Source organism: Equus przewalskii, chromosome 9 (assembly GCF_037783145.1).
Source record: "Equus przewalskii isolate Varuska chromosome 9, EquPr2, whole genome shotgun sequence".
Lineage (NCBI taxonomy): Eukaryota > Metazoa > Chordata > Mammalia > Perissodactyla > Equidae > Equus > Equus przewalskii.
This window is the reverse complement of record NC_091839.1, coordinates 56633585-56660261: the sequence shown is the minus strand read 5'-3', so window position 1 is coordinate 56660261 and position 26677 is coordinate 56633585. Positions and strand designations below refer to the sequence as shown.

The 26677-nt window shown below is 43.5% G+C and overlaps 1 protein-coding gene across 1 annotated transcript; it reads left to right on the top strand.

Annotated features, from left to right (window-relative positions):
- Positions 1-130: 130 nt before the first annotated feature.
- LOC103542370 (uncharacterized) lies at positions 131-8805 on the top strand. The gene is made up of 5 exons (XM_070632448.1): positions 131-325; positions 1323-1447; positions 3138-3838; positions 4221-4397; positions 7131-8805. The coding sequence occupies exons 1-5, from the start codon at positions 131-133 to the stop codon at positions 7169-7171; spliced, it is 1239 nt and encodes a 412-aa protein (XP_070488549.1). The 3' UTR covers positions 7172-8805.
- Positions 8806-26677: the final 17872 nt, after the last annotated feature.

Sequence of the window (26677 nt, the reverse complement as noted above, 5' to 3'; positions counted from 1 at the left end):
GGAACTAAGAGTCAAAGAAGCTCCTTGTGGTTTATTAGCTTTATAAGGCTTCAAAAATTCAGGTCTTTTATTCTCAGCACAAAGGAGAGTTTTTGCTTTATTTTTTGACAGTGAGCGCTGAGGGACGGCTATGGCCAGCAGAGGGCAGCACGTCCCCACAGAGTCAGGCTGTGACTCCATCAGCCGATTCAACATGCTCCAGCCCGGGGATTTAGAACCTATTCAGTCACAAACGCTAATTCACTTTGTTACCTTCACTGCCATCTCATGGTTGGAGCAGACTGGAGTTCCTGAGCAGGGAACAAAGCTCAGCCGAAAAACCAGGGTAAATGAAATTATTCAATGCCAGCCAAGTCCAGGGTGGCATGGAATAAGGGGGAAGAGTATTGTGAACATAACAGCACCATATTGAAGAAGAAAATTTAAATGAAATATTTTATTTCAGCCACCGTTTCTGCTATAAACCATGAAAGGAATATCCTTTATTGGATTAATATTATGTTTCATACTCATTTTGCTGAGAAGTGCTAAAAATGTCAGGTAATATCTTTTACTTCCCTAGAAATGGGATTTATTGTTTTACCTTAAAAAAGCAAATTAACCTGCTCCCTTAATATTAGTCCATTCAACCAGCAAATGTTGAGTGCCAAGCGTAGAGGATGTGGGGTAGAGAAAGACACAGCCTCTGCTCTTATTGGCAAAGCAGAAAACACTTGGGACCTGGGGCAGGAAACCGATTCTAGCTTTCGGTGAGGCGCGTAACTGGCTATGTAGCCTTGGGCAAGTTACTTAACTTCTCTGTGCCCCAGAAGTGAAAATTAAACTAATGCCATCTTCCCTACTGACTTCTTAGATGCACATGTGAAATGCCACATGCCAAGATGCTTGAAAAAAAGAGCAAGTGCTATCCAAATGAAAGATTTTTCTTTTCTTTTTTTTTTAAAGATTGGCCCTGAGCTGACATCTGTTGCCAATCTTTTTCTCTTTTTTCCTTTCTTCCCCACAAAGCCCCCCAGTACATAGTTGTATATTCTAGTTGTAGGTCCTTCTAGTTCTTCTATGTGGGACGCTGCCTCAGCATGGCTTGATGAGCGGTGCCATGTCTGCACCCAGGATCCGAACCAGTGAACCCTGGGCGGCGGAAGTGGAGCATGTGAACTTAACCACAGGGCTGGCCCCCAAATGAAAGATTTTAAAAGCCACATTATAATGAACATATCCTATAGCAATAGAAGTCACAGCTTAATGAGTCCTTACAAAGTGCCAGGCAGTCTGCTAAACATACACATTATCTCACTTAAGATCATACCCCTGTGAGGCAGGTATTATTAGCCCATTTTCCAGACGAGGAAATTGAGGTGTTGGGAGGTCAGGAAGCTCACCAAAAGTCAGATTGTTACAAAGTGGAAGATTCAAATCCAGGTCTGGCTCGAGAGTCCACTCCGAGGTGTGTCAGTCTGGTTCTTCGTCATTCCTCACAGTTCTGCACTTAGAAATTATGGGTATTGATCCCTTAATTGTACTCACAAGAGAACTATCATCAAAAAGTTAGGTCATATGCTATTTCATGAACAACATTAAAACTTAAAGCTATGACTTTCCGCACGTACATCAATTTATGGAATCAACTGGTTTCAAGATTACTTCATGAAATAATTTCTCTGTAAAAATGAAAATTGGCCATGTGTCTTAAGAAAACTTCTAGGATAACTGATGAGTTTCACTATTTAGTCTAGTGGCCTGAGCTACTATTGGCTAAGGGAAAAGCAAACAAGAAACTATGGAAAACCAGGACCAGAGGAGAATGAATAGGAAGAAGGAATTACAAACAAAAGAACCCCAAGGGAGAGGTTGAGCCAGGTCTCTGGAGTTTCTTGCCATATAGGAACTAGAATGGGGTGGGGATTTGTAAAGAGGGTTTCCCTCAGAGGGCTAAGGCTCCAAGGTACAGATTGGCAAGCCCTGGGGAACATCCCCCACAGGATGCCAGGATGCTGGGCAGATGTGAAGGGCCTTGCTTTGTGAATTATGCAGTCTCATTAGCTGGTGATGAGGTGGCTTACAAAGCATTGATCCCAAGTGCCTTACTAATTTTGGGTGCTATTTGGAGCCTGATATTTCTTTCACGAATGACACAGCTGTAAAGAAGGGAAATACCTTCTGGTTTCTGGGACCTTCAGTGCAGAAGCAAATAGCACCTGAGAGCTCCAAGTATGAGGCAGGCACTGTTCTAACACTTTATATACAATAACTCTTTAATAACAAATTAATAATGGTTCTATTATCTCCATTTTACAGATGAAGAAACTGAGGCTTTTTGCCTCATGCAAAAGTGCATAACCAGGTTTGGACCCAGGCAGCGGGTTCTGGAGTCTGTATGCTTAACCTCTCCATTAGTCCATTGCCTTAAATTAATAATGGGGGGGGGGGGGGGGAGGGAGGAGGCAGGGGAGAGGAGGAGCAGAGGAGATGAATAGGAAAAAAAAGATGGACAAAATAAATGGATCCTATGAATACCATCAATTAGTTCAACAAGCAGCTTCTGGAGAAACTTCTATGGGCCCTGCCTTGGAACTTGGCACTCCTGAACCACAATCCATTCACACCGTGGAAGAGTGGAGAAGCTGAACACAAACGGTTTATTTCTATACGATGTGATAACATCATTAAACAGGAAAGTCCACTGGTGCATGGAAGAAATTCTTGTGTTCCCAAGCACGTTCTAAACGTGGAAAGTTACTGAGCTAAAGTGGCTGATCATTAAGGAAGGCACAGGCCGCCGCAGCCACAGACCAACTATTTTGGGTTCTATTGTCGCTCGGCTTCCTTAAAACTAACCTTGTTTTTACAGGACTGTTCTGCAAAACTGGAGTTTAAACAAATTCCCATTCTTACTAGGTTTCGTCTCTGTTGTTTGCTTTAAAGACCAGAAAAACACTTGGGCAAACCTTAAATAAAAGGATTAAGTCCTGCAATTAAAAATTAAACCAAAAATATTCCACCAGGAAACTTATTTCTACCGTAGCTATATGCTTGAACGTTTTCACAAGAGAATGGTTGGAAAACATATTCCATTTAAAATCTGCAGAATGATGACTAATCTATTTGGGCCAGTCCATTAAATTGCCTAATGGCAGCTACGGAAAATTAAGTGCGTTATCCCGAAAGCTTTTGCTCTCTAAACGAATAACGAGCAAGTACGTTGCAAGAGAGACTGAAGAACCGTGTCCTCAGGAATTCCAGAGGGGCAGCGAATTCTGGTGGAGTGCCAGAAGTTGCTGCTCCCTGGGTAGGACCTGGGAGCAAAGCCGCGTCGGGAGGGCAAGCGGAGCCTTTAGGGCTGGGGAGGGGGTGAACCCTCAGGGTAGGCTGTCCCCTCCTCACCCCGTCCGCCGGCCGCGGCAGGGGGGAGAGCCGGGGACCGAAACCCAGTGGTTTGTAGTGTCCGGGCAGCAGCTCCCCAACTCTCGGGAGGCTGCGGACCCGGGATGCCCCACTGAGCGCACACAGCCTGGCGAACAGGAGACCAAAACACAAAGCGAGCGGCTGGGGGAGGGGGCGGGCGCGGGCCCGAGCACACCGATTGCTCGGAGCCCTGGCGCCCGGCGCCTGCGAGCCCCGCCGACCAGCCTGCGAAGAGCACGCGGGGGGCGGCCCCGTCACCTCGCCAAGCCCCGGGTCCCCACAAAGCCCGCACCGTTCCCCTTCCCCTGGGGTGGGAATTTGAGAATAGCCGAGCCGAGGGAGCCCCCGGTCCCGGGCCCCGCGCAACCCGCGCCGCAGTCCGGGCCGTGGGTGGAGGCTGCGCGCCGCACCCGAGGCGTAGACTTCTCTTTCGGTGGGTAAGATGGCAGGTCTGGGGAAACAAAGGAAACTTGGGCCCGGCCCCGGGAGCGGGGTGTGGGGCTCGCGAGTTCGCGCCGGGTCCTGCGTGGCTGTCGCCAGGCGCCTTTGCCAGCCTGCACGCAGCGCGCTCGGGGACACACAAAGCGCCAGGCCGGGAGCCGGCAGCGCCGGCCGCCCACCTGCAGCCCGGGGACCCCGGGATCTCCCAGCGGCCTAGGGCCCGGGCGGCGGCAGCGGCGGAGGGAGGGGGCGCCGGGGAGCCCGAGGGGGCGGGAGCGGGCGGGCGGGCGCTCGGGGGGCGGTGGCGAAGGCGGAGGGGAGCGCGGGTGGGCGGGTCGCACGTCACGGCTATTGTGGCTGTCCTGGTATATAAGGGGCCGCTGGCCGGTCCCGCTCTCCACCTTTCCTGCGCCGGTCCCGAACCAGCGGTTCTCCACGCACCCAGTTTCCAGCGATACGTGTCGCGCGCCGACGGAGTGGACATGGGCAGAGCGATGGTGGCCAGGCTCGGACTGGGGCTGCTGCTTCTGGCACTGCTCCTACCCACACAGGTGAGGCCGTGGGGTCCCGCGGCGCTCGGGGGCCGCGACTGGGGGGGCGGGGTAGAGCCGCCCCCAGGGGACGGACCTGCGCCCCCACCTCGGGCTGCGGACTGGGACGAGGATAATGTAGCATAACCCAAGCAGGGGGAGAGGGCAATGTGGAGCCCATTTTCCACTCCCTTGCGGGCTGCCTCGTCCCCTCCCGCAGCCCCGGGAACAATGCAGCGCGGCGCCCTGGCTGAAAGGACCCGGCCCCACCCCAGGCAACCTGGGGCTCGCCGCGCGCTTTCACCCAGAGGTCCGAGGCACCAGCGGAGAAGAGTGTGCGCTCCCCACCTATGGAGCGCCTGGAGACCTCAGGCTCTTAGGGGAGGTCGTCCCTGGATCCCCTGAGCGCCCGCTTCCTTTAGGAGTGTCTTCGCGCCCCCAGCGCACCACACAAAGAGGCGACGGTCCCCTCCGGGGGATGCCGTTCTCGCCCATCCTCCACTCAGCTATTCCGGGATCCCGAGGAAGCCCCGGCTGTCTGGCCCTATTAACCTACTCCAGTCCCGCGTGGTTCGCTGTTGAAGCCTGGGCGGGCACCCTTTCATGATCCTGCGCTCTCCTGGGTGCGACCTTACATGTCCATCTCTTGTCAACCTTGGAACCCTGTGTTACCTAGCCCAGATTGGCTAGCTCTAGACAGGCGGCAGGTGGGACGTTGCTGTCTTGAGTCCCCGCCGGGCTTTGTCTCCATCGCCGTGGCCCCTTCCCCAGATCCTTTATCCCGGGAACCGACCTCGCCCCGGCGCAGTTACCAGGAGTGCGCTGCCCCGCGGGTGGGTGCGGGAGGGCCGCGAGGGAAGCCAGGGGCTGAGCCTGGGAGACCCAAGCGAGGGGATAGGGAGGCGAGAAGGAGCATTTCTCTCCGGCAGCTGAGTTTGGAGGGCAAGGGTGGCAGAGTGGGTGGCTCTCCACCGCCATCAATTGGGACTTTCTGAGGAGTGTCTCCTTAGCTCTCCTTCCGAAAAGTTGGGCTCGCCGGATCTTGGTCCCCAGACACCCAGCCACCAGGATCACCTTGGAGCGCAGCCTGAGAGTGGGGCGCTCGGCGTCTTCCGCTCCGCGGGCGGGTAACTGTACCCTATTGTTGTCTCGCGGGTCGGGTGCGCTCCTTTCACAATTCCTGGGTGGGGGAGGGGCACGGCCGCAGACACAAACTGCCCTCTCCCACCCCCGCCCCGGTCTCCTATAACCGGAATTCTTCCCCTTAAATTTTAAGAGGAGATTTTAGTTAAGCAAATAAATTTAGTTTAGTCGGGAACATTTTGTTTAATGTCAACATTAGTTTTTTTTTGTTGGTGTGGAGGACCCTTAAATTCCCAGATTGATGCACTGGGCTCTGTTAACAGTCATCTGGGGCACTAAAGCTCTTTGTATGAATAAGAACGGATAGATTACCTTCTGGGATCCCAAACCAGGTTTGGTCCCCAAACAGGCAGCCTGATTTAAATAATTCCCCATATTAATGCTTTCCTTTTAGTAGAAGTGCTATTTCCTGGTAGGACAAGCTGAATCTTGCACACAGTAGGTGTCCAATAAATATATTTGAATCGATCAAGATATTTTTTTTTGATTAGTCTATTTTGGATAGGATTTGTACATTCCTTTAGTCAATATTTGCTTAATAACCTTATGGGTTTTACAACAAAAGGAGCTGGTGCTAAAGTAGAAAGGTTTAATCTTTGGATTAATATTATCTTGGATCAATAAGCAGCGAAATGTGCATGTGACCCAGACTCTTGCGTGGTGCCACGTCCTCTGCCCGCCTGTAATCAGAAACCCTTGTATGCCCTCCCTTATAGGGAGAGCTGGAATCTCCCATCTGCCTTTGTTCTGTGACAAAGGAGAGATTATCACGTGCCCCACTGGACTGTGCATTTTGTGACTTAAAAAATCAGTGTGGTGAATGATGCCACTCAGGCGCTGGACACTGGGGGAACCTTGGTTCTTGGTCACAGCACCGAGCTTAGTGACCAGCCAGGGAGGCTGCTGCTGGTCCAAACTCGTTGGTGTCTTTTGTGAAGTCATTCCAACTTCATGGTATTTTTGATGAAGTCATTTTGCCTTGAAGCAAGGGCTTAGTTTATTTTTCAACTTAACACAAATATTGTGGCCATTTTCGAGAAGAGTTATATATAATTTCAGGATTTCAGGGGAGCGTCTAAGACACCCCATGACCCCTTAAATTAAAACCAAGGCTGTATTAAACAGGTATGTGAAAGTGACCTAGTAAATCGTTGATTGTGACTCGATTCTAGTACCATAAGTCTCAAACGGACAGTATTCTAAAATCCCAATTATTTGTGCAACTTTAAAATCTTCCTGGAAAAATAGAGGAAACCTTTTGCAATGCCAGTATGTAAGTATAGTCACAGAGACTGGATTAGTTAGCTTGGTCCTTTATTCCTTTATAAAGAATTTCATATTCTTGGGAGTTACATAGTTATTGAAGAACATTTTTGTGTTTTTAGTTGTTGCTACTTGTAGTTATTAGGCATCTCTAGGTAGTTTGTTTTGAAACTTAAAAGAATGACCTTGGTGGGACTAAGCAAGAATTGAGAATTAAGTGATGTGGGTAAGGGAATGGTGGGAAAAGGGCCATCTGAGAATGTGTCATCTATCTTAATTGTATATTAATTGTATGTGGAGGCAGGTGTGACGTGGAAATTTATCAGTGTAACTTTTTATATATTTTAGATTTATTCAAATCAAACAACTGTTGCAACAACTTCGAGTAACTCCTCCCAGAGTACTTCGGCTGCCCCAAATCCAGCTACTGCCACCACCCATTCAAATGGTGGTACTCTGCAGTCAACAGCCAGTCTCTTTGTGATCTCGTTCTCCCTTCTACATCTCTACTGTTAAGAGACTCAGGCCAAGAAACATCTGTACTTCCCCATCTTCTAAACCCAATCCAAATTGCATCTAGATGTCCAGTGTGGCAAGGGAAAAAACAGGTCTTCATCAAATCTGCAAATTGCACACCTTCTTTTATTGACACAGAATATGTTGAGGATCCCAAATTTGATTGGTTTGAAGAGCATGTGAAGGGTTTGACTAGCTGATGAATGCCAATATTAAATCTGCTGGAGTTTCATGTACAAGATGAAGAGAGACAACATCTAAAAGTTTTAAGAGATGATTTCTTGAAATATGGCTTAAGAAATATGGACACATAAAACTCTACCTTGAAAATCAGAATAGATTTTACCTTATCTAGAGATAAAGGATGGGATGTGGAACAGATCCAATTTTCATTTGGTTCTTTAAATCTCTAAGGCCATAAAACAGTTAGGTAATAGAAAAAGCTTCCATGATTCTATTTATATGTACATTAGAAGGAACTTCCAGGTGTTACTGTAAATCCTCAATGTATTGTTTCAACAGTACTAATTTAATGCCAATGTACTCGGGATAAAGTTTTACGTTGTTAAGCTATCACTGTTTTCTTGAGAACTGAATCCTTTCCTCTGAGGCTTTGAATTTGTCATTGCAGTTGACTTTATGTAGTAATTGGCACGTGCCAGAGTAATGATGGATTGGAATCCACCCTAAATCCAAGCATAATGAGTAAATTTTGCTTATATACTAATCACCTATATTCAATAAGAGCGCCAGATTCATTTAGCTGAACTGATTCCAAAGAGTAGAAGTGCATTGACCTCAGCTAATTTCAAAATGCTTTTTATTTAGCATATGTTGGATACTTTTTACAATTTAAAAAGTGATCTGTTTTGAAGAGAAAATTGACAAATCTTGAAATTAAAAAGGCAAATATATGAAGGAGCTGAAACTGTAAATCAAGTATTTGGGAAGTGGAGACTGGAAGCTAACTTGCATTAAATTCAGAAAAACTTTTATACTCTTTTCTGTAAATACTTTTTTTAAAAGCTATGAATCAGAAGAGCCACATTTGGAACACTTTCTGTTATCAGTCAATATTTTTAGAGAGTTAGAACCTGGTCCTAAAGCTTAAAGTGGGCTTGATTCTGGAAAGTAAATCTTTTCACAACTGCCTCGATGCACAAAAACCTTTTTAAAAATAGATACTCCCTGAAGTCTTTCGTTCGCATGGTCACACACTGAAGCTTAGACGTTCCTCTATCTAATATGACCGCAGTAGTCTTGATAACCAGTCATTTTTTTTCCCCACCTTTAGAAACCTACACCGGAACAACAATCTCCATCAGATCTTGAGCTACTGTGTGTGTGAATGAACATTCCCTTTTGTTTCATATCTGGATGCTGTACCTCTGTTTTGGATTGTATATTGTGTTTGTGTATTTATGCTTTGATTCATAGTAACTTCTCATGTTATGGAATTGATTTGCATTGAACACAAACTGTAAATAAAAAATGGCTGAAAGTGCAATCCATTGAATTGTAAGTTTTTTCTGGTGCAAGGAGTCTTTCATGGGTTATCATGGTTGTGTGAGTCTATTTAAACCATTAGGGATTTACCTCTTTGTTCCCTATTCGACAGAATATTACAGTGAAGCTATTTTGCATGCCAACTAGCAGCAGGTTTTGACTAAAGAATTCCATCCAAAAGTTGGCATTTTTAAGCACCCCTACTTAGTCAACTATTAACTGAATGCTGGCTATATGCCAGGCTACTGAAGATCGAATGCTGAACTTACAGGACAAGGTGTTTTACTTTAGTTGAGAAAGACAGTGTGCATGTAATGACAAACAGAATACTGTCAAGTAGTGCTGTGAGGAAAATGGTGACAGAAGTCCTGGGCCATGGGTTGAGTGGTTATGGATAGGCTTGGACATTTGATCTGAGATATAAGTGACAAGCTGATTGTGGAGAATCTGGAGAATTCCTGGTGGAGGGAACAACCTGTGCTATGTCCCCGAGTCTGTTTAATCACTGGCATTGTTTTTGTATCTGCAGAGGTCCACGAGTCACTTTGGTTTCCTAAATTGTCATTTCCATCTTTCATACCCCTGAATACCTTTCTTTGATCCTTCAATTGCACTCCTGGACTCCCAGCTCTGACATCTTCATTATGCTTCAGGGACTGCTAGAAAAAGGAGGCTGGGATTGGGAATGAGTGGAAGCTGTGGTCCACAGGTGAAATACCTTCATTAAGGAACCTCAGGCTACTTAAAGTCAACTGATGATAGACATTAACATTTACAAAATACTTAAAGGCAAGATTAGTGTTTGGTTGAATAACTGGGGACTAACCACATCGACACAGTAACTGGTCACTGTAGAGTCCACCACTCTTCAACTTGGCACATAATCTCCAAATAAAGATAATGACAAGGTCATACTTCTGCCTAATGGGATAGAACCATCCTGCATACAGCCAAAAACACCGACCCTTTCCCTAGGAGAGGATGCAAACTCTGGATTGTGTTCACTCTTCTGGATACTTCACAACTTTGATATAAAGTTAACCATTATTAGTACATATTATATTAGATGATGAGGGAATAAGAGTGAAGAGAACAAATATTTGCTTTATATGTAGGCAAACATAAGAAATAGAGCTATCACAGTACTTGTTTCTGTAAGTGGTCACATGGCTACAGCTGATATTTATAGCTACCTTCGCCCATTATCCATTCCATATTTCCTTTGCCCTCAGCAAGCACCTCAGCTGGTCATGGTTCTTAGCCTGAAGGGGTGACCCAAACCTTTGCTTGAATTTGGTTGGTGTAGTTTTCTACTGACTTTAATCACAGGACATAATAGTACTAAGAGACGCTCTAAGAGATCTCCTGTATTCCAGACATCCTCTTTCTTAACCTCCTTTGTGTAGTAGCAACCCAATTTCCCCTTGGTAATCAGAGTTAATCACTCCAGCCAGTACGGTAACTCCGTACTTTGTTGATTCAGAGGCTTGAGGAGGTTACAGTGGTTGCATGAGTCTCAACTGCCAGTTCAGTGGAATTATTGCTGTATCTCCTCATGGAGGCGTTTCTCCCTTTGGAACTCTAGATGAGACAAACATAAGGTCTCAGGGATAGGAAGTAAAAATTTTGCTGGGGGATCACTTATGGGTGAGTGGTACAACTCCCATCTTTACTTTTGATTCCTGGACCTGTGAATCCTGGCCATGGGAGAAACAGCACCATATTTAGAACATATATGGCCTCCTGGAGTTCAATGCCCTATCTCTGCAAGGTAATACCACCTGGCTGGAGCTGTAACTTGGGTTTTCAAATGGCCACTGTTTTATCAAGCCAGCTACTTCAGGATGGTGGGGGATGTAGTAAGACCAGTGAATTACATGAGCCTGGGCCCATTGCCACATGTCACTGGCACTGGTAAATCCATGGATGGTAGTTTTGGCAGAAGCATTGCATGTAGGAAAGGCAAATCCATATCCCGAATAAGTGTCTATTCCAGTAAGAACAAAATGCTGCCCCTTCCATGAGGGAAGGGGTCCGATGTAATCAACATTCCACCTGGCTGATTACCCCAAGGAATGGTGCCATATAGGGAACTCAGTGTTGGTCTCTGTGGCAGCAGATTGGGCACTCAGCAGTGGCTATAGCCAGGTTGGCCTTAGTGAGTACAAGTCCATGTTGCTGGGCTCATGCTTAGTCTCCATCCCTGCCACCATGGCCACTTCGTTCATGAGCCCATTGAGTGATGACATGGAAGGCCAGGGAAAGAAGTTGACTGCTATCCAGAGAATGGGCCATCTTACCCACATGATTATTAAAATCCTCCTCTGTTGAGGTCACCTTTTGTTGAGCATTCACATGGGACACAAATATTTTCAAATTCTTTGCCCACTCAGAGAGGTCTATCCATATACCTCTTCCCCAGCCTTTCTTGTCACCAATTTTCCAATCATGTACCTTCCAAGTCCATCTGGCCAAACTGTTGGCCACAGCCCATGAATTGGTATAGACTCATACCTCTGGCCGTTTCTCCTTCCAAGCAAAATGAACAACCAGGTGCACTGCTTGTAATTCTGCCCATTGGAAGTATTTCCTTTCACCACTGTCCTTTGGGGATGTCCCAGAAGGGAGCTACAGAGCTGTTGCTGTCCACTTTGGGGTGATGCCTGGATATTGTACAGGACCTTCAATAAACCAGGCCCAAGTTTTTTTCTTCTTCAGTCAACTGGTCATAGGGAACTCCTCAGGAAGCCATAGGTGTAGGCTGGGAGAGAGAAGGTAATGTAGCAGGAATAGGGGCCATGGGCATTTGGGCCACTTCCTCATGCAACTTACTTATATCTTCAGGGCCTGCTTGAGTCCATTCTCACACACACCACTTTCATTTGAGAATGGAGTGTTGCTATGTACACCCAACTTTATGGTTTAGACAACACCCAGTCCATGATGGGCAGCTCAGTTTGCATTGTGGTCCACAGTTAAGCATTTAGTCTCTACTAAAACTCAGTGACAAGCCAAAGTCTGTTTCTCAAGGAAGAGTTGCTGTCTGCAGAGGATGGCAAGGCTTTGCTCTGAAATCCTAAAACTGATCATCACACCAACCCTGATCTAATATAAACTTATAGAAGAGAAACTGATAATGTGGGTGTATCTTTTAAAAGCAATCATCAATGCTCGTGGAGGAGGAAATATAATTACTTTTTGGACTATTCTTTGAAAATAGTTTTAAACTAATCTGGGCTGTTTTATTTATCAGAAAAATGCTCAAAATTCTATTTGGGGGTTATACTTTAAATATTCAAATTTAAATACCAGTCATATAATTTATGACTAAATTGAGTAATGAGTAGCTATTGTATGAGTGTGTCTCTTGAACTAAATTTAGCCTTAGTAGATAAAGGCACACAGTTTAGAGACAAGCAAATAGTTGAAGCACTATGCCATAAAGTTAAGATAAGAAAATCGATTTAGAACTAAACATTCTAAACACACACACCCAATGCCACCAGTAGCCTTAAAATAAGACTTAAATATTTAGGTAGCTGAAAAGTATGTGTTTTTCTTTTCTCCTAGACCTCATTTGGGGTTGGCTTGATTATTTTTGGATTCTTTGGTCAGTACAAAGAGAGCATTTTTTCTAATTTTGGTACAATGGCACTTTTTTTTTTGAGGAAGGTTAGCCCTGAGCTAACATCTGCTACCAATCCTCCTCTTTTTGCTGAGGAAGATTGACCCTGAGCTAACAAACATGCCAATCTTCCTCTATTTTGTATGTGGGATGCTGCCACAGCATGGCTTGATGAGCAGTCCGTGGGTCTGTGCCCAGGATCTGAAATAGCAAAACCTGGGCCACCGAAGTGGAGTGCAGGAACTTAACCGGTATGCCACCGGGCCGGCTCCAGGATGGCATGTTTTGAAACAACAAAATCACCACCACTATTTGCTTCTCAGTTTCTCTTCAAATTGTAGCTAAATTCCAAAATCAATGCATTTCTAAGAAACTTTAGGAAGTCTCCATATTTATGATTTTTGCAAAGAAATATCTCTGTGAGCCCAAAGGATCTGAAGTAGTTTAACTGTCATGCCTCTTAGCAACTGGCAGATGCCAAGGTTTGAGGAAAGCTAACATGTCTGAAACCGAACTCATTACCCTCCCTCCACGGACCTGCTGCTTCTCTATTCAGAGCACCCACCTGCCAAGCCTCTCTCATTACAAGCCCAAGAGCTTCCTTCCTCTTCTTTCCCTGCTTCCAGTCGGCCACAAAATCCTGTCACTTCTAAGTCAGAAATGTCTAGGCATCCTGCCTCTTCCCCTCCCCTCATGCCTTGCTCTGACTTGCAACATCTGTCAAAGCTCTGCCTCTCTGCCCTCCGTCTTTCCACCCCGTGACTATTCTCTAAAATGTAGATCTCATCATTTTGTTTCTCGCGATAAAGTTTGGCTGGCTACACTTTGCCTACAGAAGATAAATTAGAAAGCCCCATTCATGGCCCACAAGGCTTTTCACAGTCTGGCCCCAATCCCACTTTTCAGCCCCATTTCCAGCCACAGTGGATTGCTCACCATTCTCTGAATCAACAATGTCTTTTCATGCCTCCATGACTTTGAACGCAACCACTCACCCAACTCAGGGTAGCGGTTAAAGGTGTGGATGCTAGAGCCAGGCTGCCTCAGTTTGGCTCCTAGCCCAGCTAGGATGAGCTAAAGGAGTCATGCAATTACATAAATTCTCTGTGGCCTAGGAGTCTTGTCTATAAATGGCCTTGATAGTAACAGAACTTATCTCATAAGGTTGTTGGGAGAATTAAATGAACATTGTGTTGACCTGTCCGTGAGCTCCTGGAAGGCAGGAACTGTGCCATATTTATTTCTGGATTCCTGATGTGTCACTGAGAGTAGGTGCTCAATTAATGTTGAGTAAGTAAAAGAGCCCACAGTACTACCTTAGTACAGGAGTAACTGGGGGAGGAGGAAGCAGACCTTTGATACTATATTAGGTCACGAGGGGAAGCTTGAGAAGGTGGTTAGGACTATTTCTAAATAGACTAGTCTATTGGGGCTGCTCGGTTTTCATCAGATGGGCAGCCTGCTTATCTGTCTACAACAATGGTTCTCAAATGTGACTGCATATTAGAATCACCTGGGAAGCTTTTAAAAAACAGTGATGTCTGCCGCCTTTACCTACCTAGAAGATTCCGGTTTAATTGTTCTGCGTGGAGCTCCATCATCAGTAGTTTTTAAACCATCCCCCCAGATGATTCTAAAGATCAGCCAATCTGAGAAGCACAGGCCTGAGAGTGGATATAGGCAGCTCTGCTCTCTTAAACGATCTGGCTGGCAAGGGAAGGAGAGTCAGACATGGTCCTGGCCCTTGACTCTAATCATTGTGCCTTCCAGAGGTGCTCACAACAGGGCTGTGCTTGGAGCCAAGTGTGGTCACTTTCTTCTAGTCCATTGTTTTGGTTTCTACCCAACTCAGAAAGGACACACGGATTTATTCTAGAGTTGTTTGGGTCTAGTGCCTAAGACATCATCCTCTGCCAATCCAGATGCCAGTCCTGGGTCTGAAACGTGCTGCATGGCCCCGTAAGGCTCTCTGGGCTTCAGGAGAATTGGACTTTTTGGAGATAATTTCCAGTTTTAAAATAATAAGATTACATCGAACTTAAAAAATTCCATGATTCAGAATGTTGTTTATTTTTTCTGTGAGCTTTTGTGAGTTTGCTCTCCCATCCATGAAAAATTGGGCTCAGTACTCCATGCTGAGCCTACAAAAACTGATGCAAATTCATTGTTATTACTCTAGGAGCTACTGGGCATTCGTCATATTCATTTGTTCTGTTATTTGGTTGTCATTTTGCAGCCTACTGGATTTTATGAAGACTTGGAAAAGGTTTCTCTTAGTGATGGATGAGTACAGTTTAACTGGTGGTTGCTGTTTATCTTAAATTAGATTGCAACAACTTTGAACTGTTTGATGGGGCTTCTGAAACACAGCCAGTGACACAACCCTTGTTGAGACTTGGGTGTGAATGCAATCAGGAAACAGGATTTCTCTTTGTAGCTTCACCATTAACACTATGTTTATCAGTATGCATCCAGTTTTGTATTTACTTATTGCTTGCTTATTTCTTTATTCTATATCTCATTCCAATAAAAAAAAAGATTTTGAGTCAGCTTATAGAAATATGTATTATATACCAGGTTACAAATAGATAAGGAATTTGAGGTAGAGGACAAACAGGGGTAGGAAAAAAAATGAACTCATGGATAAGATTCAAGGGTGCTTGTCATGGGGTCTTGAACAGCTACTATAGCTAAGGGAAGGAAGGGGCCAGAAACAGATGCCCAATTGCCTGTGCATTTAATCCACGTGACTAGACCAGCAGTACTGAGGGCTGGGGAGAGATCTCAGTGTGGGTCCCTAGGAAGCGGCTTCCAGGTGAATAATGGTCAAGGTCATTGGCACCATGCCTGGAGTGAGTGCAGCAGCAAGTTTATGTCTATTTCTTGTCATTGTCATCAAGACAAGGGACACAGCAAAGCAGGATTTAGCAGAAGTAATTTTACCAGCCACTAAAACAGTGTTAAACAAATACACAGCTCTATAGTTGAATATTTATAGGAAAAAACCCTGAAAATTTAGAGGAACAGATGGACAACATCCTCCATGGCTGTTATCTCTTGTAACTGAGCTTTTTGATTAGGATTGAGCAGAAAATAATAATGGCAAGCACCACGTCCCAGTCATTACGCTAAATACTTTTATATGTATTTGCTCATTTAATACTTGAGACATCTCTATGGGGTCAGTGCTACCAGCACCATCATCACCTTTTTACAGATGAGGAAACCAAAACTGAGAGATTTTGGATAGCTGGCCCAAGGTCACCCCACCGTAGACAGATATTTGAACCCTTGTTGTGTGGCTCCTTGCTCTCAGCCACTGCACTATCTTTGCCTCTCTGAGAGTTTGGGGTTATCTTCTCTGACAGGGTCACAGAGTATGGCTTTTCCATTTGCTGTTTAAGAACAAACGCCTAAGTTTTTATACTTAAACGCATAGTAAGGCTGACAGCATGGCATGAAAATAAAGGAGCCCACACAGGGCTGAATAGCAGCCATGGCATCATCGCCACACTGGGGTATTGAACGAACTGGTGATATAGGCCACAGAGGTCTAGAGTTTTCCAGCGGGATGTGAGCGGACTCCACAGGGCGTGTGGGGTGGGGAGAGATGGTGAAGGAGAGAACTGAGCACACTGTGCCCACAGCCCTCCCTCCCTTCCTCCATCCTCGTCCTCTGCCTCCACCCAAGCAGAAGACTGCCATGGTGATGTGTTTGCCTTTGGGGCTTACATGTAAATTTTAATTAAGCAAAAAATTCCAAAGCAAAACAAGTCAAAAATTACTGCTCTGTGTCATCACAGCAATGATAATTTTTTTAATCCCTAAACGTATTGTTTCTTTCTCATGATATGAGCAATATATATTCATTGCAAAAATATATATATAAAAAAAACGACTATCACCTGGCCATAACGACAGTTTGCATTCTGATGCATATTCCTCCAGCCTTTTTTCCTCTATGCCTTTATACAGATATTTGTACATGCAAACATATATATTTCAACAAAGTTGTTTTATAACTTGCTTTTTCATTTAATAATATATCACATGATTAAGCATATCTGCGACATGATTTTTAAATAGCTACATGGTATTACATTCTTCAGATGTACCATGCATACTTAATTTAATGTTTCATATTATGGGATATTTAGATTGTATCTAATGTTCTCCCAATTATAAAGAAATAATATTTTAATAAACATCTTTGTACATAGCTCTTTGCTCTTATCTATATTTTCTTTTAATAACTTCTTAGGAGTAGCATTTCTTGGTGGATGCTGTGGTATGCCACCTAGATCCTCCCTTCAGGACCCAGGCACTCATTTCCCCACTTGCCAGGGTATTGACTGCTGACAGCTCAGAAGTGACTTTTTTCCCAGGACTTCCCTTGGCTGAAGGAAGTTCCCTCGCCTAAGGTTACGCCCCCTCCCAGGGTCTGCTCACTTCCAGTGATGTGGAGGTGCAAAGGCCCTACCTCCTTGCCTCAATCCGGGTCAGCTCTGAAGGGCCAGCCCAGCTCCAGCTCTCGAGGGACCAGATGAGGCCTTCCTTTCCAATGCATCACAGCCCAGCTGCTCCTTCCAGTCCTGCTTCCCTCACCCACTTGCAGGGGCCTATCCCCAGGGCATCCTTCAATAAACTTCCTGCGCACAAATCTCAGCATCTGCTTTACTGGGAACCTGACCTAAGACAAAATGTTACATACATTTTTGATAATTTTAAAATAACAAGAATGTATGCTTGCTACTATTTCAAATCAGTTGGACCTATCTGAAGAATTGAAAGAAGGCTAGAGTGGTCGTAGCAGAGAGTGAGAAGGAGAGAGGTGTAAGGTGAGGGTGGAGAGTTTTTCAAGGGCCAGACCGTAATGGATTTGCAAACTGGTAGAGGTGTGGCAGGAAGCAGATGACATATCCAGTTGGGTAATTTGAGGACAGTTTAATAAAGAGACTATTTGCAAAGGCGTGGGCAGGGTCTAGTAAAGGCCAATAGGGATAAACACTCTCGGGGGGCTAGCACAAGCAGGGAGCCCTCAAGAACCAAAGTTGGAAGGAGGAGTGACTCACTGTGTGGAGAGGGCTGCCTGATGGGAGCTGTGGCTTTCAGTAGAGGGACACAGCCAACGTGAGGTGATCTGACAGAGAGAGAGCTCAGGGGAAATCACCTCAACTTTACCCTCCTTCAACCCTCCAGATCTCCTACCGGTGCCTCCCATCTGCCAAACCCTCCTGGAGCCAGAGAGCACGGGAGGCCTTGGTGCTGTCCATCAGGTCAGCATCCAGGGATACAGCAGACAGGGTGAAGACAAGCGAAGAGTGAACCTGGAGGGATGAACCAAAGATCTCCAGCACAGCCATGGGCAGTTTTGGTTTTATCCTAAGAGCAAATGTGTTATGGGCTGAATTGTCTCCCTTAAATTCATATGCTGAAATCCTGACCTCTGGAAGCTCAGAATGTGACTGTATTTAGAGATAGGACCTTTAAGAGGTGATTAAAGTAAAATGAGGTCATATGGGAGGGCCCTAATTCAATATGACTCATGTCCTTATAAAAAGATATCAGGGGGCTGACCCCGAGGCCTAATGGTTAAGTTCAGCGTGCTCCGCTTCCAAGGCCTGGGTTCGGTTCCTGGGCGCAGATCGATATTACACATTGGCGGCCATGCTATGGTGGCGACCCACATAAAAAATAGAGGAAGACTGGCACAGACGTTAGCTCAGGGTGAATCTTCCTCAGCAAAAAAATTAAAAAAAAAAAAGAGATCAGGACACAGACATCCACAGAAGAAAGACCATGTGAGGACAGGGGGAAGGAGAGAGATCTCAGAAAAAATTAACCCTGCCAATGCCTTGATTTTGGACTTCTAGCTTCCAAAACTGTGAGAAAATTAATTTCTGTTGTTTCAGCCACTCAGTCTGAGGTATTTTGCTATGGCAGTCCTATCAGATTAACACAAATGGAAAGTCATCGAAGAGTTGGGGGTGGGGTGACAAGATCAGATCTTTATTTTGGAAAGATGGCCTGGCTGTAGCTGAGAATTGATTGGAAGGTGGCCAGAGTAGATGCAGAGAGACCAAATAGGACATTATTTTATAATCTAAGCAAGAGATAAATAAACAGACTCTACTCCTAGCAATGTAGAAGAAGAGAAGTGGATGGATTTGAGAGATGTTTAGGAAATAAAATCACACACTTGGTAGTGGATTGGATATCCTAGGTGAGCGAGAAGGAGTCATAAAAAAATATTTAGAGCCAGCTCTGGTTAAAGTTCAGCGCTCTCACCACTTCGGTGGCCCATGTTTGTTACTGGTTGAGGATCCACACCACTTATCTGTCAGCAGCCATCCTGTTGTGGTGGCTCACATAGAAGAACTAGAAGGACTTACAACTAGAATATACAACCATGCACTGGGGCTTTGGGAAGGGAAGGAAAAAAAAAAGAGCAAGATTGGCAACAGATGTTAGCTCAGGACCGATCTTTTCTTGAAAAAAAAAATATTATTGATTGAACACCTACTCTATGCAAACCACTCTTCTAGACACTGAGGGAGGCAGGTGTCTTCTAAGTTTCCACGGTGCACAAGTGACTGAGGGCAATCTCTGAAATGGGAAACCCTCGAAGGTCAGGTTTCCAACCATTCTCTTACCGATGGATATTTAAATGATTTTCAAATGTATTTATATATGCATATATACACATATACACACGTATGTATATACATACACACACGTATTTGGTGCTATTACAGGTGATGATACAATAAGCATTCTTCTTATACATGTATTTTGTGCACATATTCGACTCCTGAAGTGTGAAATTACTAGGTCAAAGTGTATGTGCATGGAAAATTTTAGTAGGTCCTGCCAAACTGACATCCAAAGAAGCTGTATCAATTTATACATCCCTTTACAGCCTATAAAGATACATCTTCTGCACAGCAAAGGAAACCATCAACAAAACGAAAAGACAGCCTAACAATTGGGAGAAGATATTTGCAAACTACATATCAGATGAGGGGTTAATATCCAAAATATACAAAGAACTCATACAGCTCAACAACAAAAAAACCAACAATCCAATTAGAAAATGGGCAAAAGATCTGAACAGAGATTTCTCCAAAGAAGAAATACAGATGGCCAACAGGCATATGAAAAGATGCTCAACATCGTTAGCTATCGGGAAATGCAAATCAAAGCTACAATGAGGTATCACCTCACTCCGGTCAGGTTGGCTATAATTAAGAAGACAGGAAACAACAAATGTTGGAGAGGGAGTGGAGAGAAGGGAACCCTTGTTCATTGCTGGTGGCAGTGCAAACTGGTGCAGCCACTATGGAAAGCAGTTTGGAGAATCCTCAGAAAATTAAGGATAGATCTACCATATGATCCAGCTATCCCACTGCTGGGTATTTATCCAAAGAACTTGAAAACACAAAGGCATAAAGATACTTGCACCTCTATGTTCATTGAGGCATTATACACAATAGCTAAGACTTGGAAGCAACCTAGGTGCCCATCAAGGGACGAATGGATAAAGAAGATGTAGTATTTATACACGATGGACATAAGAAATGATGAAATCCAGCCATTTGTGACAACGTGGATGGACCTTGAGGGTATTATGCTGAGTGAAATAAGTCAGAGGGAGAAAGTCAAATACCATATGATCTCACTCATAAGTAGAAGATAAAAATGACAAAAAAACCCCCACAACACAACACATAGCATTGGAGATTGGACTGGTGGTTACCATTGGGGAAGGGGGGAGGGGGGAGGGCAAAAGGGGTGATTAGGGTCACATGTGAGGGGATGCACTATAATTAGTGTTCGGGTGGTGAACATGATGTAATGTATCCAGAATTTGAAATACGATGTACATCTGAAAAAAATAAAAATTAAAAATAAAGAAAGAAAGAAAGAAAGAAAAAAATATACATCAATTTTTAAAGATTTCAGTGTGCACATTTTTAAGGCTTTTCATAATATATTGCCCCACTATCTGCCGGAAAGTTCATATCAATTTCCATTCTCACCAGCATGTGGTAATTTTAGCTTGGAAATTTTGGGAAGCAGAAGTTACCAATCACTCATCTACAGTCATTAATATTTTGATCTATAGAAATATACATACACATACACACACATACATATATAAGATATTCTTTCTCTCTATAAAAAGCATGTATACTATATAGTGCTATATATTCTGTCTCTATAAAATACATTCTATATATCTAAATATGCTGCGTGTCTATATCTCTATCTACCTATCTATCCATCTAATGTATAGAATAATCAGTAGACTCATGATCAGTAGAATGCCCAGTGTCACGTAATTTAACTTCCAAAGATTATTTCAAATGTTTTCCTAGGTAACCAGGTATTCCTAGACATGAACTTGTCTGTAGGTTATCTATTAATGTCTACAAAACACAGAGTTTGGGGTTTTAGAATATCTGATCTTCACCCATATTCTCTGCCACTTGTACTTGCTGGCCATCAAACCCTGCTATTAGCATATATGATAACCTTATCTTTCTGTTTTGTCTGAGGGGAAGATGTGATGGTTAATTTTATGTCTGGCCCCAAGATTCATTCTCTGCCCTGCTCTGTGTCCTGCCATGCTGCCCTCTATGGACTGCATCCCCCTTGCCCTTGACCTCTGGCTTCTGGTAGGGCCAGTTCATTGCAGGCACTGCAGGAGGTTGGAGGGTAGGAGGAGAGAGTTAAGGTATTTATCTCCTCAGCAAATGGGCTTCAATCTGGCAGTGGCTGCCTTGCTCCATGTGCACGGTTCCTATGGGAGGGCCCCCTTTTCCACTGCACAGTTCTCTCCAGGGTCCAGTAACACCGGTTGTCTGAGGGATGTCAGGGCTTCTCATTGTTGCTGAACTGTGTGCTTCACCTTCCCTTGTTAGTTTCCATAACGCAGCCATCTTTTTTGCAAGTAATTCCTTCATTCGGTCCCCTTCAGTTAAACCCATCTGTTTTTAGGGTCCTGCCTATTACAGAGAATGTGCATTTGGCTCATCCCAAAGACCAAACTTAAAGATAAAAGGCAGGGGACCCTCTAAGACATCAAGTTTATCGTCTCACAATATCATACCTGGTCCCTCTCTTGATCTGTAGGATGTCTCCAGTGGTCCTGAATGGAGGCCACGTTTGGGGACAGGCTCCCAGTAAGCCTTAGTAACCTGCATTGAGCCACTACGACTTAGTGTAGCCTGTGGCTGGTTCCTGCCCAGAATTAGACTGGGAATGTGACAAACTACCTAATGGAACTCCTGGCAGATTTCTCCCCAGTATGATAGACGCAAAACCACGGTTTACAGTGGTACAGGCTTTCCTAAAACTTACTAGTTCCTTGTATAGAATAAGGACCAAAGAAGAGGCTTTCAATTTATCATGGAGGAATTTTAGCTTAAACTCCCTAATTGCTTAAGAGTAATTAAGATTTTAAGTTAATTTGATTTATTATTATCCAGAAGGGTCTTCACAAAATAATTATAGCATCAGTTTATATCTTGACATCTTAAAGTAAGTTCCCCCCCAAAATAAAAAAAAAAAAACCCTTCAACTTATCTAGAGAAATTGGCAAGGATTTCAAGTTGAATCATTAAATAATTAGTTTCGTGTGGAGAGATTTTTAATAAGGGGATTTGTTGTTTTCAATAGAGAGAGAAACAACAACCCTCCCCCAAAGACAACACCACCAACCATAGAACTTAAATACTAGATTTATTTTTGGTGTGATGGGGAGAAACATACAAGCGCAATCAGAATCACCTGGACTTTCATAATCAGAATTAATAAATGTTAGTGTTTTGTCATATTTGCTTCAGATCATTAAGTTTAAAACATTTTTTTAATTTCATTATTAGTGTTTTTCTTTTGACCTTTAAAATGCCACACACCATTTAAGTCCCATGGAGTCCTCTCTCTGGTCCCATCCTCCTCCCATGCTTCCAGGAGCAATTGTTATAAAGAATTTGGTATGTACGCAATCCATGCTAAGTTAGTACATAAGTGTATCTTTTTTCTTTTAAATTCTATTGGTATTCTATTATATAATTACATCACAATTTACGTATCTGATTTCCTGCTGATGGACTTTTCATTTTTTTCCAGTTATCCCACTACTGCGTTGCAATGAACATCCTAGTACATGTCTCATTATGCATGCATTTTTCAGGGTTTACACCTAGTCGTGGAGTTGCTGGTTGTGGGAGTATGCTCATCTTCAGCTATACTAGATAGCAAGAATGGGTTATTTTAGTTAATTGATTTACTCTTACCACATACGTAGCCTTAAACAATATGTAATATTGCTTGTTCTGGTTTCTAGGACAGTAGCAAATTACTCCAAAATACAACGGCACAAAAAAAACATTTATTACACTCACAGATTCTGGCCAAGGCAGAGAGGTGTCTGGGGCCTGGGCTGGAAGACTCAAAGGCTGGGGGTGGAATCATTTGAAGTCTTGCTCACTCACGTATCTGGTGGTTGATGCTGGCTCTTGGTTGAGGCCTTAGCAGGGCTGTTGGCCAGAACATCTCCATGAAACCTCTCCGTGTGGCCTGGGCTAATTCATGACATGGTGGCTGGGTTTCAAGGGTGAGTGGAGAGAGAAGGAGGAGGGAGAGAAGGAACCAGGCGGAAGCTGTATCATCCTTTAAGATCTACCCTTGGAAATAATGCAGTTACTTTGACTGTGTTCTATTCGTTAGAGGCAAGTCACAAAGGCTGGCCCGTATTCAAGGGGTGGGAACTGAGGTTCCTATCTCTCTGGGGAGCAGTGTCAGTGTTAAACTGTAATAGCAGCACATGTGATGGGATACATATTTGTGCAGCCATCTTTGGAAATAAAATCTGCCACACTGTGTTTTTTGTAGTAATTATTTTTTCTGAATATAAAAGCAATACTACTGATTGCAAAAAATTTCAGAAAAATGCAGAAATGTATCAAGAAGAAAATAAAGTTCTACCAATTATCCCACCATCCAGAAACAGCCAGAGTTAACATTTTTTTATGCATACACAAGCTTTTTTTTTTTTAAAGATTTTATTTCTTTTTCCTTTTCCTCCTCCAAAGCACCCCGGTACATAGTTGTGTATTTTTAGTTGTGGGTCCTTCTAGTTGTGTTATGTGGGACGCTGCCTCAGTATGGCTTGATGAGTGGTGCCATGTCCGCACCCAGGATCCGAACTGGAGAAACCCTGGGCCACTGAAGCCGAGCGCATGAACTTAACCACTCAGCCACGGGGCCGGCCCCATGCACACTTTTTTTGAAAATAAAAATTAGATCATAGTATACTTATTGCTTCTTCATTTAGTAAAATCATTGACCTCTTTCAATGTCAATCAATAGAACTTTATGCCATCATTGAAAAAATAACGCTATCTTTCATTGTATGAATATATTGTCTTGATTTACCCAATCGCCTCTTTATGGACACTTAGATCATTTCTAAATTTTCACTGTTTTGTCCACATGTCTTTAAAATTTATATAAATGGTGTTATACTAAATGAAATATTCTGCAACTTGCTGTTTTTTTTTTTTTTTTTGAGGAGAATCAGCCCTGAGCTAACATCTGCTGCCAATCCTCCTCTATTTGCTGAGAAAGACTAGCCCTGAGCTAACATCCATGCCCATCCTCCTCTACTTTATACGTGGGACCCTACCACAGCATGTCTTGCCAAGTGGTGCCATGTCTGCACCCGGCATCTGAACCAGTGAACCGTGGGCCACTGAAGCGGAACGTGTGCACTTAACCGCTGTGCCACTGAGCCGGCCCCTGCAACTTGCTTTTATCCACTAAAATTATGTTTTCAAGAGCTAAGTATATACTGTATAAGAATTATTTAACTTGTATTAGTCTCCTATTATACAATAACATCATAATTTACGTATCTAATCTCCTGCTGATGGACCTTTAGGGTTTTTCCAATTATCCTACTACAAACAGTGTTGCAATGAACATCCTAGTAGACGTCTCATTGTGCGTGTATTTTTCAGGGTTTATACCTAATCAGGGAGTTCTGGGTCATGGGGGTATGCTTATTTTTAGCAATATTGGATAGCAAGAAAGGATTATTTTAGTCAATTGATTTATTGGCATTGTCTTCACTGAGCCTCCAGATTGTTGTTGGGTGAATTTCTGAAGTTTCTTAGTATTTATTAGAGTCAGTGTGCTACTTCAATTCTAAATACGTGCTCATGTACAGTGGAATGACCAGAATGAATAATTTATGGTCACCTGCAAGAACGAGAGTAGGCAGAGCCAGCCCTGATGGCCTAGTGGTTAAAATTCAGCACTCTCACCACTTTGGCGGTTCTGGTTCATTTCCCAGCTCCAGAACCACATCACCCGTCTGTCAGTTGCCTTGCTGTGGTGGTGGCTCACACAGAAGAACTGGAAGCCCTTATAACCAGGATATATAACCGTGTGCTGGGGCGGGGCTTTGGAGAGGAAAAAAAGAAGAAGAAGAGGAAGATTGGCAACAGATGTTGGCTCAGGGTGAATCTTTCCATGCGAAAAAAAAGAACCAGGATAGGCAGACTTTTGCTATCATTTTTGTGATGTGGTATGTTGCTGTCAAATTTGAAAATGATTTAAAAATCTCAGAAATATGAATGTGTCATGACCCTTTAATTTATTCAAGAAATCTCTCACCAAATATCAGAGTTAAACAACAACACTTTCATGCGCCTTTGGCATAAAATCACCAAAACTAGTCTAAATAAACCTCAGAAACAGAGAAGAGAGACTTTATATTGGAACGGAAGCACAACTGGTCAGAGAGTGTCATAACTGGTTTCAGTAGCAAGAATTTTCATCTTCTTCCTATTGCTTTTGAGTAACTTCTCTGAGTTTGGTTGCAAATGGATACCTTTATTGAAGTCAGCTAGTTCCTTGGATCAGATTACATAAGGTCCCATCCTGTGTTCACAATGGCATCTTTGTGCCTATAAACCTCAGTACACATTTATGTGGACACGTTAAGGGAAGGTATTTATCCGCTTTCAGAGAGCTTAGTGTTTGATTTTCTGACAAGAAGTTGGTGTTATTTCTCGTCTATCCTGACCATGGTCTATACTGAGCAGCTGCACTGGATACAGTTTTTTTTTTTTTTCTAAAGATTTTATTTTTTTCCTTTTTCTCCCCAAAGCCCCCCAGTACATAGTTGTATATTCTTCGCTGTGGGTCCTTCTAGTTGTGGCATATGGGAAGCCACCTCAGCGTGGTTTGATGAGCAGTGCCATGTCCGCGCCCAGGATTCGAACCAACGAAACACTGCAGCGGAGCGTGCGAACTTAACCACTCGGCCACAGGGCCAGTCCCTGGATACAGTTTTTAAAGGAAGGATTTGCCATACGGTCTAGTGATAGCTAAGATTTTGTTTTACAGATGCTGCAATTCCTTTCTTATGCCATAGCGTAGGGCAATCCAGATTTCTGCTTGCGTTCTTATCTTAAAAGAAAAGGGACAGGATTTCTTTTAGATTGCAGCTTCTATTTTGAGTGGAAATATTTCCCCTGTTTTGTTGCAGCCTTGAGAAAGAAATCAGATCACCTCTAGTTAAGGGTTCTTGGCTAGCCAAGTGAATCCTCTCAGATTTTGGGTCCCTGGCACGCATGATTGGGCCTCTAGATTCTTTATGAGCCGCTAGCTTTGGGGAATGAAATGGAGCTGCTGAGAAAATGTGGAACAAAATTCCAATATGGAAAATTACCCCACAAAGAAGTGACTTGTGACTTAAGATATAATGTCACCACCTGATTTCGCATAATTGCATTTGTGATTGACTCTGTGTAAGGATCCTCTTTGATGCTTTTAAGGGCTCTGCTTTTTTTTTTTTTTGACTTTTCCTACTTTATAAAAAATGATTCCAAATAAAAATGATTGATGATCGCAAACTATAAAAGCAACCATGAAGAATAATATCTAGGAAATTTTACTGCATATTCTCAAAATTTGCGTTTCAGAGTCATTCTTGAATGACACATCATAAAAGCAAATTTCTCAGACAATAAGGTAAAAAGAAACCTTGAGGAAACCAAAATAAATAAACAAAAACCTCTTTTTTTCAGAGAAATAATTTTCTATTGTGGTGAAATATGCATAACATAAAATTTACCATCTTAACCATTTTTAATAGCATAGTTCTATGGCATTAAGTACATTTATACTGTTCTGCAACTATCACCATCATCCATCTCCAGAACTTTTTCATCTT

Coding starts and splice junctions, on each gene's coding strand:
- LOC103542370 (XM_070632448.1), top strand. CDS start 131: ATGGCCAGCAGAGGGCAGCACGTCCCCACAGAGTCAGGCTGTGACTCC. Junction 1,448..3,137: donor GCTCGAGAGTCCACTCCGAG/GTGTGTCAGTCT, acceptor GCCTAATGGCAG/CTACGGAAAATTAAGTGCGT. Junction 4,398..7,130: donor CACTGCTCCTACCCACACAG/GTGAGGCCGTGG, acceptor TATATATTTTAG/ATTTATTCAAATCAAACAAC.